This window comes from Symphodus melops (assembly GCF_947650265.1).
Source record: "Symphodus melops genome assembly, chromosome: 12".
NCBI classification, from domain to species: domain Eukaryota; kingdom Metazoa; phylum Chordata; class Actinopteri; order Labriformes; family Labridae; genus Symphodus; species Symphodus melops.
Window position 1 is genome coordinate 4,245,663 of NC_136702.1, and position 16,669 is coordinate 4,262,331.

The 16,669-nt window shown below is 43.0% G+C and overlaps 2 protein-coding genes across 2 annotated transcripts; one reads left to right on the forward strand and one right to left on the reverse strand.

Moving 5' to 3' along the window:
* The first annotated feature begins 478 nt into the window (after positions 1-478).
* On the forward strand, positions 479-10,046 carry ccnyl1 (cyclin Y-like 1). The gene is made up of 10 exons (XM_079358158.1): positions 479-1,480; positions 3,613-3,687; positions 4,058-4,101; positions 4,683-4,783; positions 5,124-5,159; positions 5,263-5,314; positions 6,171-6,290; positions 6,880-7,046; positions 8,919-9,081; positions 9,441-10,046. The coding sequence occupies exons 1-10, from the start codon at positions 1,318-1,320 to the stop codon at positions 9,555-9,557; spliced, it is 1,038 nt and encodes a 345-aa protein (XP_079214284.1). The 5' UTR covers positions 479-1,317; the 3' UTR covers positions 9,558-10,046.
* A 1,592-nt stretch (positions 10,047-11,638) lies between these two features.
* Positions 11,639-16,020, reverse strand: fzd5 (frizzled class receptor 5). The gene has a single exon (XM_079358153.1). The coding sequence runs from the start codon at positions 15,225-15,227 to the stop codon at positions 13,485-13,487; it is 1,743 nt and encodes a 580-aa protein (XP_079214279.1). The 5' UTR covers positions 15,228-16,020; the 3' UTR covers positions 11,639-13,484.
* Positions 16,021-16,669: the final 649 nt, after the last annotated feature.

Sequence of the window (16,669 nt, forward strand, 5' to 3'; positions counted from 1 at the left end):
TATCTCAATATTACTCCTAAATATTGCACTTGAGAGAATGTGCTTAGAATTTCTCATTGCTCAGAGTAACTATATACTGTCAAACTGTATTTTAAAATAAAATAACTCATTTTTGTATTTTTTGCCAATGGACCAAAATCATGAATATTCTGAAATATTTGAGAATTTTCTAAAATTAGTAATTTCTAAACCATTTTTTCCATCCCTCTTTCCTTTTTAATACTTGAATAAGGATGGATGCGTTTATTGATAGGTGGGCAATGCAATAGACAGAGGATGGCCTTCAGATTTCACTGTCAAAAAAGGGTGTGGATCAGGGACGATACCAAAATAGTAGCGTTGTAAATACATTTCATCGGTTTAAATCGCCTTTAACAGACAGCTCTGTCATCCAATGTGCTGCTTCAAATAGAATTGTTCTGAAGTATTAGCCAATAGGAGTGAATGGAATTTCGAAGTAGGAGGGGTCAGAGCGTATCCGTTCCAAGTAGTACTGTTTGTGAAATCCGGCAACAGATGGCGGCTGTGGCTGGGAAGACGTCCAGCACAAACTGACGGGGTGGAAGCACTGATGGGGGGAAGGCCGGACTAACTTCTAAGGGTGGCTGATTTATAAGGAAATGAGACAAGAGCGTCACCAGCTTGTTCTTTACAGAGAATTTCTGGTTTACAGACTTGGATTTCCCCTATTTTAAACCTTGGGATTCTTCTGGAGGCCGCAGAAAGCCTCGGACTAGATTTGGCCTCACACCCATCCGAGTGCGAGGGGACGTCTACGGGATATTTTGGAAAGTCTCACGAAACGTATTTCCCAAGATCTCTCGATTTCAATTATTGACATTTTCATTTTCTATAGTCCATTTCATTTACCCGACAGCCAAAAATTGAATTAATGTCGAGCAGAAAATAAAGTTATGAGACAAGCTAAGTGCATAGCTAGCTAGCTAGCTCATACGGGTGCTAGTTAGCTACTCGAGCAGCGAAACTCCAGGATTTTGAATGAATGAATGAATCGGCGGTCGCCCGTGTTTACTTAAAAACGACTCTTTTTTTCAACAAAAACACATTTTTTTCAAGAGGTTGAGCCTATTTGGCTTACTCTTGTTTGACTGCTGACCGATACGCTCCCACAAATGGACAGGAATGCGGCTCCTGGGAGGAGGTGGACAGCGGCGATTTAGCATTAGGGTTGTGCTAATACTGACTACAGCCTGGTAATGAGGTCTGGTGAAGCTAACTTTAGCTAGCTACAATTATTTAATTTTTTGCACTATTTGGACTTGGCTGCTACAGTGTGAAGCTTACAAGCGGTTCAGTATGGGGAACACGGTGTCGTGCTGCGTCTCCCCGGAGTCGAGCCCCAAGCTGCCGTCGAGACAACCGGCGGAGCGGCTGGAGGAGATCCAGACCAGCACAGAAGTGAGCGATGATAACACCGTGCCCTACCTGCAGCACATCAGCGACAGAGAGGTCCCAGACGGTACAGTGAAAATTCTGTTTGCTTTAGATGGCTGAAACCTGTTTTTTTGTCGATGAACAGAGTCACACCCATGTTGTTTGTTTATTGGTTTGTGTTTTTGTCAATGAGTCTCTTCCATGTACACACATCTAAAGTACTGAGATTGTTTCTCAGTATGCCTCTGTGCTTAACCAGATCTATTATTATGTTTTATCCTTTCTAAATTGTTGTATCGATATCTGATTTTGCAAAGTTGCTGGTAGTGAGTACCTATCCCATACCAGTGAATAACCCATGATAGGCCACAGCCAGTACTGCTCACTTTACATGGGTGTGATGTCATGGCTCAGATTAAACCCATTTCTGAGCTGAACAACACAGAAAGTAAGTGCATTGTTATTACTTTACTGTGTTATAAATTAAGTAAGTAATAATGCACAATTCCTTGTCCAGAAGGTTTTTTCTTACGAATCTTTTTTGCATCTATCTTGCAAAGGAAAGGCCTTGTGTTTTTCATGTAAAGCTGCTTTAGTTCAGATCATGTGTTTTGGAGAGGAGAACATCAGAGGGGTCATGTGAATCATGTTACTACAAAGGGTGAAAGGGATCCCTACCTAAACACGAGCAGTGCAACTTCAAACAAAGTGAGAAAATGTCAGCAGCAGCTCAGGGTGTAGCCTCTCTGTGCTGCGTCCACCCAAGTGTCTCAATAATACTGATTGTTTTTATTTGAGTTTTGAGTCGAGAATAGTTCCCCACACTATCTTTTTATGACACATTGTCTGAGTAATTCTTGCAATGTATTCTTTCATACACTGCATAAGATACTGTAATAGAGCGGCAATTCAGCAACTAATTATTTTCCCATAACACAAGTTTATTTTTTTAAAGGATTGGAATGAATCCTAAGAGATCAGTATGAAGGCTTATTGGTTAATACCTGATTCCATGTTTTAAATCGTATCAGACACTGATATCTGCTGATACAACTTTGCCCTCCACTATTATGGATACACAAACCAATCAATCTTTCATGTAACAAGGTGATGTATTATCATTCATGACTGCAGATGAATATACAGACAGACGCCCTGATGCCAAGTCGTCAGACGTGTTAATTGTCGCCCCATCCCTCTGCCAGCAGTGCCTGACAGTGTCGTGGATGATGGTGACATTCTTGGCACTCTTAAATTGGGGACTTCTTCATTTCGAACATGCCGGTATCACATTACTGGGTCAGACATTAACTAAGAAAACAAACCGCTTATCTCCTTGGCGCCACTTTAAACACTCAGATATTAACACTTGAACCGGATGCTGCTTCATTATTTTTTTTCTAAGTTTGTATTTGAGTAAGGTTGGGAAGAAATAGCGTATAAATAGACACATTTCAATCAAACAGTATCTTCTGTGTTACACAGTGAACTTACAATGTAAATGAACAGAAGTGTGCTCCCCCCATCAAGATTTTCCTTCTCATGCTGTGATACAGGCCCCCTGATCAGGAAGGCATCTCAGTTATTTCTCTGAGCTCAGTTTTTATACTTTCAGTCGCAAGTGTCCCCGCTCCTCCATTGATTTACTGTTGTGCACGGTCAGTGTTCATTCCAGCCATGTTGTTGTGCGACAGTCAGCAGTGTGCGAGTGCAGCTCGGTGAGAGCAGCTGTCGGCGGGGTGAGGCTCACAATCAGTCCAGCAGTCTTTTCTACATTCCTCGTGTCTCTTCTCGCTGTCTCCACTTCACAAATGCAGCCGTTGACGTATCCCTGGTCCTTTAAGTAACGCGCTGTCTGCGCTGGTTTGGATAAAGAACATTCTCAGAGTCCACTCTGTGTAATTCTTTAACTTTGAAGCTGTTTTCAAAGAGAAACTCCAGAAATGTGTCTATACATTTTTAGTACATTTTGAGTTGCCTGTTCATGTTTTTCCCTGTGTGACAGTAGGAGGGTCTCAGGAGGCTAAACGAGGGAACTATAATTTAGAAGTTTGTAGTGTTAGTGGACACGCTCAGATCATCAATGAAGTGTCAGCTGATGGTTTAATGTGTTTGGTGTCATCACTCAGGAGTGAGAGAGTCGCTGCAGTTAAAGTACTTTGGTTAAAACTCGTCTTTATTACTGGCTTGCTGACTCTTACTCTTTTGATTAATCAGAGCTGGCCTTGGAGTCCAACCCGTCAGACCACGCCCGAGCAAGTACCATCTTCCTTAGCAAGTCCCAGACAGACGGTGAGCAATCCTAACATGACACACACACACACACACACACACACGGTGCTGTGAATCACAATCTTCCAAAGGAGAGAACAGGCGTTGATATCACAGGGTTTTTAGCTCGACATGATTTAATACGAATGAAATTGGTTCATATTAAATCATACAGTTGTGAGTGTTCAAACATTTATTACTGACTTCACTGTGCAGCTTGAGTTTAGGAGATCATCACACACTAACTGGAGACTTTTAGCAGCACCAAGGGAAACCTTTTCATATGGAACGCTGCTTTGGCTTCCTCTGAGTGTTACCTTCTTTAAAATGATGCATCACGGTATGATCCCTGCTTCCAGCCGCTTTGTTAAACATCTCTCTTCCTTTGCAGTCCGAGACAAGAGGAAAAGCAACCACATAAATCACATCAGTCATGTAAGTGTCACAGCCTCATAAATCTGAGCGAGGTGCTGAGCTCCTGTGTTTTTATTGAGCTGGAGGCGGGGCAGGATTTAACGCTACTAATATGCCTCTGATTGTTGGATGTGTGTGTTTATATGTTGGCCTCTTTATGTAGGAATGTCTCAAATGTAGTCCTTGTTGATCTATCATTGATATAACTGAGCACTGAAACTCTTAAAGAGGAGGGAGGCAAGTACAGTCTATCATCATAGAGGACAAGAACAACCATCAGCCTTCTCGTTGATTTGCTTTTGGGGCTTGTTACCATATTTGGGCCTTTCCTTTCCTTTCCCCCTTTTTTTCTGTCAAATTGATGATTTCATCATAGTTTCTAATCCTGCCTGCAATCTGTGATTGTCTCTGCCTACAGTCGGGAGGGGGGAGGGCTGTGTGTTTGCACATGACATTAGATTATTTTTAAATACCAGAAGTATATGAGAGACAGAGGAAAAATGTCGAAGTTAGAAGGCAGATTAGGAAATGTAGCGATCAAGGCTCCTGTCCTTAAATCGAGGGTTTTGATTGTGTGGTTTATTTATTTATTTTGTCTAAAGGTATCTCCGGGTCCTTTGTCAAAGAAGTACAGCTCCTGTTCCACCATCTTTATAGACGACAACACGGTCAGCCAGCCGAACCTCAAAAGCACAATCAAATGGTGAGAAGAATCAACGTACACAATGCTGTCAATCATTTCACCAGAGAAAATCTGCTGCCGTCACAGCGTGGTAATCCTGAAATAATACGCGATGGACTCGTGACTGACACAGATGTCCTCCTAATTCAGGACGCTCGTCTGTAATGACTCCATTTCATCAGGTTTATGACCCAGTGTTTGACACGGGGCTTCCCTGCTGAACATGTGTCACTCTTAAATCTCAGTCTGAAACAGAGGCACAGAGCAGACTTCTTCTTATTTAGATTCTTGTTGTTGAAGCAGAAAGAAAGAAAAAAAACAGTTTTTCTTTACCGTCATTATTCTTTCTGTTTCTTTCCAGTGTCACATTAGCAATATACTACCACATCAAAAACAGGTAGGTGTGCGTTTAATATCTGATCTTTACCACATAACGTGTCGTATAATGTTCCTGAAACAGTTTTTTATTCCTACTAAAGAATGTGTTTTGTGTTCTTCAGGGATTCTGATAAATCATTGGACATTTTTGATGAGAAGTTGCACCCCTTATCAGTGAGTATGAGTCTTCATGAATCAGCAACAGTCCCACATTTATATGAGGGATAACGTCTCGTTTTCTTGGGGGCTCCTAACTTTAATATACAGACAGTGAAGGAACAATACATGAAAAACTCTCCCTCACCCTCCTGCCCAGCTAGAAATCCAAATACACATACAGTTAATATTCAATAAGTGTGGAGATGCACAGACCCATAATCATCTTCATACATGCTTTACTATACACATTTAATGTTCCAACACAAACTGAGACGCCCCACATGAGCTTCAACAAAACTAAAAGCAGGAGTTTGTCGAACAGTGAAGAGAGACGTCTTAAAGAGGTGAAATGGATCTGAGTGAACGGCTCAGATTGATTCCGATTTCAAATTAAAAGGCAGATCGTCCGGTTTGTTGGGAGGACACAGAGCAGTCTCGGTCATGTTCACGTTAAAATCGAGTGGATTCACTACAATGACACATTTTGGCGTTATCGTCCTCTCCTCTTGTTATTTTTAAGTGTTTCCATCCAGTTGAACTCTAAGTCAACCTGGAGGCCGATGGCTCGCTTCAAACTTATGAGTTTGGATCGCAGTACCCTTTTTCAACACTAGGTGTCAGAGTTACGTATTGATAATTTTAAGATGGAAAGTTCAGGAAAATACTAAATATTCAGGAGTTTTTGAAGATTTGAAGTGTTTGTTTTTTAACTCAGATTCTTCACATAGAGCTCGCTGGAGAGTTCTGGAAAATAAATGACTCTCAAAACTTATGAGTGGAATTCCCAGGCCCAGCTGATTCATTCAGATGTTTTTAAGATGCACAAAGTTAGAGCTGTTTTCTCAGATGTGTGTGTGTGTGTCCCTCACAGAGAGAGCCAGTGCCAGACGAGTACTGTCGTATCGACCCAGAACACAAACTGATCTACCGCTTCGTCCGAACGCTGTTCAGCGCCGCGCAGCTCACTGCTGAATGTGCCATCGTCACTCTAGTAAGTCTGTCTCTTCGTTGTGCCTTGATGTTCACAACAATGTGTCACATGATAATCTACACGTTGGAGACACGCAGGTGTATTACTGTGATTTCTGTTATGACACTGGTTCAGCTCATTCTTATTTTCTCTGATCTGTTCTTAAATCTGGTGAAACATTATTTTAATTAGTAACATGTTTGGTGTAGTGTGTTGTGACAACACAAGTTCATGTAGTAAGAAACGGCAGTATTACTGTAAACTGGTCACCAGGGGGCGGTAAACCCTGAGAAATGACAGGATGTGTGTGTGTGTGTGTGTGTGTGTGTTAAGATCACACAGCAGAGTCTGCATCGATTAATTTTCATTAAATGAACTATGAAAGAAAAAAACACGTCAGACATGTTTCCTTAGGAGAACAGTGGCACATAAAGAAATAAAACATCAGATGAATCATCGGGTCAAATGTTTGTTACGCTTGGGTACAGGGAGCGCTGTCTCTGGTATTTAAAAGTGCTCTCTGTTGTTTCTGGTTTAACTAAGAGGAGGATTCAACTGGTGAAGTCTGCCACACGTTAAAAAAAAAAAGTTCATGTCCTTCCTTGTTCAGGTGTACTTGGAACGCCTGCTGACTTACGCTGAGCTTGATATCTGCCCATCAAACTGGAAGCGCATCGTCCTGGGAGCCATCTTGTTGGCCTCCAAAGTCTGGGACGACCAAGCCGTGTGGAACGTAGACTACTGCCAGATCCTCAAAGACATCACCGTGGAGGACATGTGAGTTACAAACACAGTCTGCAGGTGACGGACTGAGCCGAAGAATTTATGTTGCTTGATCAAAGCATTTTCCTCTTGAGCCAAACATGTGCAGAGAAAGACATCGTTACAGAGTGTTGAGGTCACCGGATCAGGGAAACTAGGTCCTCCTCTGTCTCGCTAGATGTGGTTCAGTTCAAACACTCTGAAACACTAGCTGCATACTTCAGTACCTGGTCTTTGAATCGAAAGTATTTGAAGGCCAGCAGGATGAAGATCTTCTTCTTTGGCACCTAAAACCTTGTTTTTAGTCGAGAGGAGAGAAAGACTCAGGCAACAAAGACTGAAGGAAACGCCCGCTGAACTTGAGGGCCTTTGTGTGCTGAGAGGTCTTGGCATCGGTGGGCAACATCCAGTTCATTTATAACCCAGGTCTAAGTCTGTAGACTCTGCAGCTTGTTTTGAAAATGTTGTTACCCAGGTTGCATCTGTGCTGATGATGTCAACTAAAGTGTAACATCAGAGTCTGTGCACTCAAAGGTTCAAGTACAAGATGTTCAGTTCGGAGAGCTTTTTATTGGAGGTCAAATTGAATTAGTTTCACCTCTGATATTCAGCTTCCTGAACTCCAGATACTTGAGATGTTGTGAAAGGAGATTCTATCCAGCCCGACAGAGCTCACCAGATTGTCACCACATTCTGCCCCTCTTATAAAACAACATGAAACAACAAGGATGCACTCAAAGCAGAGGGAATAAGGGGAGTGCTGGGAGAGATGGAAGCCGTAGCATCTCTGGCTCAGGTTGATGAAGAGGCCACGGGCTGCACTTAGAGCAGCCTGGCTTTATTTCTTATGATTGCTTTTTTTCTCTCCCCCCCCCCCCCCCCCCCCTGTGTGTGAGTTTGTGTTTGTGTGTAAAAAGAGGTTTAAAGTGCCTCCCTGCTTTTTGTGATTTTGGAAAGGTGCGTTCACTGCCTGCATGCTTGTTTTCTGTCCATGAGCCCCCCCCCCCCTCTCTCTCTCTCACTCTCACTCTATCATGTCTGACCTGCACTCTCTCTGCTCTGATTTCATTGCTGCCATTGAAGTGTCTTTGTGAGCTGGGTGGGGTCTGGATGGAGGGTAGAGAGAGAAACAGACTGAGAGAGAGAGAGAGAGAGAGAGAGAGAAATGCAGGGGAGGGTCTCAAGTGCTCTTACTACCTCTACATAATGGCCCCCGGCTCTCGCCCACTCCATTAGTTGCCCCGGGAGACCAGACATCACACACACTCACACTCAGGCTCACTCTCACCACCTTTGCTGACCAACAAAGCATCCGAGATGCCGTCTCCGTGGCGACTAGCTCCCTTAGCTGTGGTGATGAAGATGACGGAGATGATGGAGGTTGTAGTCTGGGAAAGATGAACTCTCGTACGTCTGATTACCTGGAAGTGTGTGACGGAGAGACGGGTCATTCCTCCTTCAAAGACTCTTCCCGTTGTGCAAATCCAGAAACACAATTTTAAAAATCCCTGCTGAGAATCAAAGTAACAAACAGGAAACAAAGATGTCACTGATTTTAGTTCGTCTTCAGGTTCCCAGGTGTCTGACCTCATCAGAGGTGATGTTAGGACTTCTGTAAAATCATTCAATATTCCTCTGTAATGATTTTGGGCGTTTTGCAGGATTACTTGCTGAATTGTCAAAAGGAATCCTCTCTATCCAATCTCAGATCTTCAGTGTTTTCCCATCATGTTTCACATTGTCTCAGGCTGCTTGCTCAGCATGCAGCGTCGTGTAGTTTTGCAGAAAACCAAAGAGGGCGAAGTTTACTGTGGAATAATAATCAGTATCAGTTGTTATCAAGTGTTTGTCTCTGGAATAACCATGATCTATCTTTCCTGCCTGCAGGAATGAGATGGAGCGCCACTTTCTGGAACTTTTGCAGTTTAATATCAACGTGCCAGCCAGTGTGTATGCCAAGTACTACTTTGACCTTCGGCAGCTGGCTGACGACAACAACCTCAGCTTCCCTCTGGAGCCTCTCAACAACCAGCGAGCCCAGAAGCTGGAGGTGAGCGACCCGTCTCAGGCTTTCAGTTTGTGTCACTGTGGTGTCGTTTCCTCTGTGCGGCTGAGAACGAGCCTGCTGCACTCTGACGCCTGCATGGAGGGTTGTTTCATTTTCACCGGTGTTTACCTGGGCTGAATGTTTCTTAGTGGGTTTGGATTGACTCGGCTGTTTTTTCAACTGGCATTTGAATCCAAGATCAAATACTTTGATAAAATAAAAATAAAAACCACCTGTTTCCGGCTGCTCGGGTCGTTTCCCTTAAAAAAACCCCGTCTGATTTAGATTGTGTCTTTCCTTTCTGCGGAGCATCAACATACTTTGTCTGCTCTTCTTGTAACATGGTGTTTTTCTCCTCCCAGGCCATTTCAAGACTCTGTGAGGACAAGTACAAGGACCTGAGTAAAGCCGCCATGAGACGATCCTTCAGCGCAGACAACCTGATAGGTATACGACACACCAACGCTGTGCTGTCATAGGTCAGACCTCTGCCTTGTGAGGGCACAGCAGACCCACCGCCAGCCCTGAACAGAGAACACCCCGACACGGAGGGTCCAAACAGCCGTAAGGCGGGATCTAGCCTGGAAGTGCTGCTTACTGTTCGAGCTGCCCGAACAGTAAGCAGCATGACGGCCGTAGAGCTGTGCGATTATCCAACTTAACTTGAAATTCAGGAGTTAACCCAAAACTTCACCACACTATTCTTTTTACAAATCTGTTTTTATTTATTACTTGTCCCTTTTTTTCGAAGAAAATCTGTTGATAGACGTTACTCTATTGCAGTTATCTCTGAGGGCTAGCCTTTGGATTGTTATATCAATGTTGTTGTTTTGTTTTTTTTTGCAAATATATTTGAATTATTCCATTAAGACGTGAAGGATGAGGTTAGTGTTTCTTCTATTTGTTTGGCTCTTGTCACCAGATTTCATGAAAAGACTAAATAAAGGTTAGGTGTTGAATAAGGGTCACACATACGTCACGCGGTCATTAAAGGGGATCAGCTATTTCCCATAAACAGATGCAGTTGCTGTAATTAAGCTTGACTTCTCTGTGGGACTATTTTTAGCCGTGGATTAATACACATTGATTTGATGTGTTTATCTGTGTTTACTCAAAAATAAGAGTAAGGAAACATCGTCAAGTCAGCTCATGAGATTTGTTGACAAAGAAAACCTAGAATTTCACCGACTTCCTTTTTGTAAGAGTCTCATCAAACGCATTTACGCGTTCCTTGTAAATTAGAGTTAAAACTCGGAGTAAACTTGTAGCAGGTGTGTCATGATTCGATTAGCCTGATGTTAAGGTCATGACTCGATTAGGTTTGAACATTGTTTCTCTTTTTATTCAGGCGTCTGTAACGTGCATGTGGAATAAGCTACAAAATGTCAGTTCCTGTTTCAAACAAACGTTTGTAGTTTTTATCACTCAGTCACAGAGAAGGCAAAATGTTACCACTGAGGGGACTTTCAGGAAGCAGGGTCATCGATGCGTTTGGTTGACTTAAGGGAAGTTGCCTTTATTGTTTTTTTCTGTTGGTGATCAGGCTTAAAAATATATATATATATATATTTTTTTTTTAGACCCAAGTCAGTAGGTATGAATAAACATCAATCCCAGATCTTGTTTGTGTCCCCAAAGCAACACCTTATTTTGACTGAAAATCCAAATCCTGACACCCCGTCTGAAGAGAGAATTAAAAAACCACTTGTTTACAGTTAGTTCTAGCAATATGGGATTTTTTTTCATGACTGATCGACATTTTTAATTTGAATGGATCATACAGCATGTCTCGGATAAAGTATTTAACTATAACTATTTCACAGGAGTTGACTGAAGTAAAAAAAAAACAAAAAAAACACCATCAGCCTGAGGTTAATCAGGAGTGCCATTCAAGGATCAATTTCACTTTCAGGTACACTTCAGCTCGCCATGATTTACAGATTCTGGATCAGTATTGCTACTCAGTGGCTGGGTACAACACTTGGGTTGACATTATTTGTGAGATGAGGGATCGGCCTCAGTATTTACTCCCTCAGATCCTGCCATCGTCACCTCAGAGCCCTCAAACTGTTTTACGAAGTCCGTGCTTGTCCCAGGCCCTGAGCCGAGCTTTTGAACAAACAACATAGTCATTGAAGGTCAAAAAGAGACTGATGGATACTCCCCTCCTTTTTGCTTACTATGTAGGCTACTAGCTGTGAAATGTGTCTTGTTTTTAATTGAAAAAAAAAAAACATTTGCAGATGGAATATTTTAAATAAACACTAATCATGTAACAAAGAAATGTTGTGCTTATTGTGTCATTTTTGTGAGGTGTCTGGTGATCAGCAGTGAAACGTCTTCACTCCGCCAACAGGCCTTTGTGCGTTACACTTTGCAGACGAGGCCCAACTGGCGTGAAAGTCCCATCTTGAACTGGCTGCGTAAGAAGGGCTTTAGTCCTCTCTCTTTGAGCTGCTCCTTCATCTTTACACTGCTTCTATTGAGCATAGAACAAAAAAGCTGTTGAAGTCTAAAAACTCAAAGTCCTTTAATACAAAAAGAAGAAAAAGGCAAACGCTCAGGCTCAGGTCAGTTTTAATTCCACAAAATGGATCCAACGCTACAATACTTTAACATCCTTTGAGGAGTTCTATCAATATGAAAACAGAGTTGCACAAAAACAAATCACCAAAATGACCAACACTTCATTCTGCATCACTCACACCATCACAGTCACTCACTCAGATCAGGCTAATAAATTAGAGGTTTCATCTAGCATGCAGACGCAGTAGTCTTAGAAACACAGCTGGCCAACAACACCGAGTCAAAACATCACAGCACGGAGACAAAGCAAAATAAAATGTTTTTACATATCGCACAATATCAAACATTTTAAACACATTATGTCTTTTAAATTCACTCTGAGACAGATTTTGTACTTGAAGTCAGTGTCCAGTCAAGTTTACATGTTAAACTGCCCGAATGACCAAGAAGAGACCACAGAACCCCGCTGCAATAAAAGAACCTTTAAGACGCCCATTCTTGCTTGTTGACCGTCAAAAAATGTGACAAATGATCAAAGTTGATGTTTCACTTTTTTTCCAATCAGCTGCCAAATTGCTGGAAAAAAACTAGTTGGCAATGTTTCAAATGCAACAAACGCAAACATGGAGGCAGTGCAGAAATGAATGTGTTGTGTGTCATCTCCAAAAACTGAAGATGACAAATATTGAGTGTCACTCTAATGGGTGTCATGCTGCTCGAATAACAGAGACAGTCTTATTGAAGGCAAAGTAAATGTTTGTCACCACCATGGCAGAATAAAATCATGAAACTACCCTTTCTTTTTTTTAATTAGCAGAATGTCTTTTCACCATAGAGACATCTTGAAATTGTGCATTTTTCCCAATCCACAATCCAGACTAGAGAAATAAAAACATAACTCTTAAGTGTTTAAAACAAACAAACAAAAAAAAAAGACATCAGAGATAATGAAACCAGTAATATTTTAAAGGAAGATTTCACTGTTATCAACATTTCTGATTCATTTCCAGTTTTTGGAACAAACGTTTAGGTCCACTGTTCACCAGCAGGAGGGGTCAAAGCCACTCTCATCCTCTCTGCAGCTTTAACCTGATCAGTCTTGTGAGTTCAAACAACATCTTCTGAAACAGACATGAGTGGTTTTTAAATGTGATGCAGCCTGACAACAGATATCGTCAGTTGTAAAGAATAAATCCGTTTCACTTCAACGTCTGAAAAACATAAAGACAAATGTTCACGCTGTGATCGCACAAAATCCACCCGATATCAAAGTCCAACACTGACACGGAGCTGCACGTTTATGTACAAGTTTATACAATCACACAAGATTGTTTTTTCTTGTGTTTTACTCGAGCTTGTGGCAGTGACATTGGTTGTTTGGAAACTAAAAAGTAAAAGTATTTTACAACTAATTTATTAATTTTTTTACAGCAAATTCATACACTATTTACATCAATAAATATGTTTTTCTCTTAGTGCTCAGGGTAAAAGATATTTTCCTTTATGGATCCGTGTTATTCTGAGGTTTGGAGATTGTTCTTTTTTTTCCGTTAAATGTTTGATCGAATATTTCGACCTAACAGAAGTTTCAATAATTGGATTCAATTCAATTTATAAATATTCTTCTTAGTTTAAATCCCTATTATCCAGGTTGAAAAAATTCCCTTTTTAGACGCTGGATTATTTGGTGCATTTTTCTACATATGCTCATGATCATCTAGAAAATACAGAGCAGTACACGAGCACATTGTCCCGCACATGTTTGTCCATAATCACACTCTTGATGTTTTGATGTTTAAGTTCATTAAGTGTTCAGAGAGGGGACTGTACAGACTTTAAGAACTTTAGTCCTCCTACGTCGCTCCCTGGTGCCAGGCAGTTCATATATGTGATGGAGCAGCTTTATGGTAGATCCCTGATGAAAGCCCAGTCCCGGTATGTCCAGTTAAAGCAGTACTGACCTCACTGTACATGGATGGCGGTGCAGTGGCTTTCTGCGGCCAACAGGGGCAGCAGCGAGCCACAAATCTCCTCCAGGACTCTAAGGTTTTTCCTGACCAAATCCAGACCCCTGAGGTGATGCCCACCACTAAACACATGAAGTACTTGAGCATGAAGACGGCATAGTCCGGACCTAAGCCCAAACGCTGACGCTCAGACAGACACATGCAGGCCAGGGCTTGCTCCCAACCGGGCCGGTAGTGCTGCTCGTAGACCAAGCAGGCCACAACAATGGTTGCAGGGACCGTGTACAGAACTGTGAAAAGCCCTATGCGGATCATCAGCCGCTCCAGTTTGTCCGTCTTGGTGCCGCCTTGTTTGATGATGCTCCGGATGCGGAAGAGAGAAACAAATCCCGCCAGTAGGAAAAGTGAGCCAGTGAAGAGGTATACCACAAGAGGTGCGAGTACGAATCCCCTCAGGTTCTCCAAACTCTGGTTCCCCACGTAGCAAATTCCAGCCACAGAGTCCCCATCTACAGAGCTGAGGGCCAGGACCACTATGGTCTTGATGCTTGGGATGAGCCAGGCGGCGAGGTGGAAGTACTGAGAGTAACCTGCGATGGCTTCACTGCCCCACTTCAGCCCTGCAGCCAGGAACCAAGTGAAGGACAGAACAACCCACCAGATGGAGCTGGCCATGCCGAAGAAGTACACCAGCAGGAAGACGAGGGTGCAGAGTGCAGGCCCGGTGGTGTCGTAGAGGATGTGCAGCTGGTCGCTGGAAACACTGCTGCTCGCGCCACACGCAACTCGCTCGTGACCGGCGACCAGGCGGATGATGTACCCCAAAGAGACGAAAAGGTAGCAAGTTGCCAGGAAGATGATGGGTCTCTCGGGGTACTTGAAGCGTTCCATGTCAATGAGGAAGGTGGCAACAGTGGTCAGGGTAGAGATGAAGCACAGCACCGACCATAGTCCAATCCAGAAGCTGGTGAAGGCGCGTTCATCAGTTGAGAAGTAGGGCTGGTGGCAGGGCTGGGCACAGTTGGGGAGGGGGCCGGTCTGTACCTGGCCGTACAGAGTGTAGGACTCCCTCTTAATGGGAACAAGGGGATCTCGACAGCGACACTCCCTGTCACACTGTGGAGGACTTGGGGGTCTGGTCCGACCTTTAGAAGTAGGCTTGGGGAACAGTGGAGCCAGGGTGGTGGTCTCGCTGCTGTTCTGTTCCATGCACAGGACGTCGTCGCCCTGCTGGGGCAGCTGTTCACAGCTCATCCTCTCCGGCCACTCAAATCCGTACTGGCTCATCAGAGGGGAGCATCCTCGTTTCGCCCGTTCACACACGGAGCGGCACGGCGGTAGAGGCTTCCTGTAGTCCGGCAGGCAGATCGGGGTGTACATGCTGCACAGAAAGAAGAGCAGGTCTGGGGAGCAGCGAATCCGGACTAGGGGCCAGAACTGGTGCACCTCCAGCCCTACCTCCTCCTGGGTGTCGTGGTTGAACTGATTTGGCATGTAGGTCAGGTTGTAGCCGATCCCCCTGCACATGGGAACAGTTATGGGCTCACACACCAGATCTTTGGAGGCTCCTGAGGTGAGACCCAGAGGCCAGTACAGCAGCAGGAGCAGCAGGAGGAGCCGCGGCAAATCCGGGCTGCACCTTACTGTAGATGCCATGAATATAAATGACCAGGATTATTAATTTACAGTCAATAAAACAAGAAAAGTCAAAGGGGAGCTTTTCATACAAGTTCATCTAACAAAACATGACGCATGATGTCCAAATGTGATTCAGCTCCAAGAAAAAAAAATGACTTTTCAGGCTTCTTATCAAGAACAAGTTGAGTTGATGGGAAATCCACAAAGGTCCAGTGATCAACAGGTCGAGCCTCTGCTGTCAATCATTCATGAGGCTCGAGCAATCATTGTGGAGAAAGTTCATCTCCGGTGGTCACGTTCTTATCAATTTAACGACCCTGCAACATGTTTGCAAGCCGTGCGTGTTCCCCACAGGAAGCAAACACCATTAAAGTCGAATCATAAGATAGGCTACATAGTCGTTAACAATGAGGGAAAGCTGTCCAGACAAAAAAAAAGTGTGAAAACAAAATTAGATTGTTCAAAAAGAGCAGAAGTGTCCGATATGTGAAATCCACCTGAAGTCTCCTCTCGGGTCCTTCAGTAACAGGAGAAACAACTTTCAAATGACTGCAAACTTTTTCTTTTAAGAATGATAGACGTGTCCTGTCTGCTGCCTCTGCATGAAAAAAAAAACAAGAAATATTCCTTAAGGTTACAATCTAGTCCCCGCTATCAACTACAGCAGCGCGTGGCTGCGACCTTCACGGAGCGCGAGGACGGAATAAAGTCCGTCTGAAGCTGCAGCACCTCCTCATCACAGACAGAGACTGATGCGTTCAGGGGCCGTCGGACATGTCACAATAAACGCACGGACGAAGTGTCGAGCAGTTTCGTGTCCATAAAAAAAAAAATTGTTCTAGTGGTTAAATTATAATAGAAGTGTTTAAATTTTAAGAACTTTTAGCACTCTCCTTAACAGAAAGAATCAGTAGTACTGAGATATGAGACATTATTATTGACCACAAATAATCAATTATTAGACAGAACATCAGTAAGCTATAGTCCAATTAGTGTATGTAATGCTTCATACAAAGCAAGGATTACAAACAATGTAATCAAAGAAGTGGAATCGACCTTTTAAAATAGTGTGCCAATAATCTAGCTTTTGTGGCACTACTATTTTTAAAAAGTAAAGATTTCCTTTTATTTAAGTTTTTGCGTGACTTCATTGAGTTTTCTTTTTAACATTACTTGTAACTCAATGTACTGTAACTCAGTTTTCTCTTTCTTCTTTATAACTCTTTGAATCCTGAAGTCTAAAAGCAGCTTCTGTAAAACGTAGTCAATGTGGAGGAGGTCTCTTACCAACAGCACCTGAACGCACCACTGAGGTACTTCATTTATGACCACCTACATTAGGAGGTAGAAGTTTACCAGCAGAGCTTGAAGGTATCAGAGGATGGACCCCCGACCACACACACACACACACACACACACACACACACACACACACACACACACTTACTATCTTAAGACTC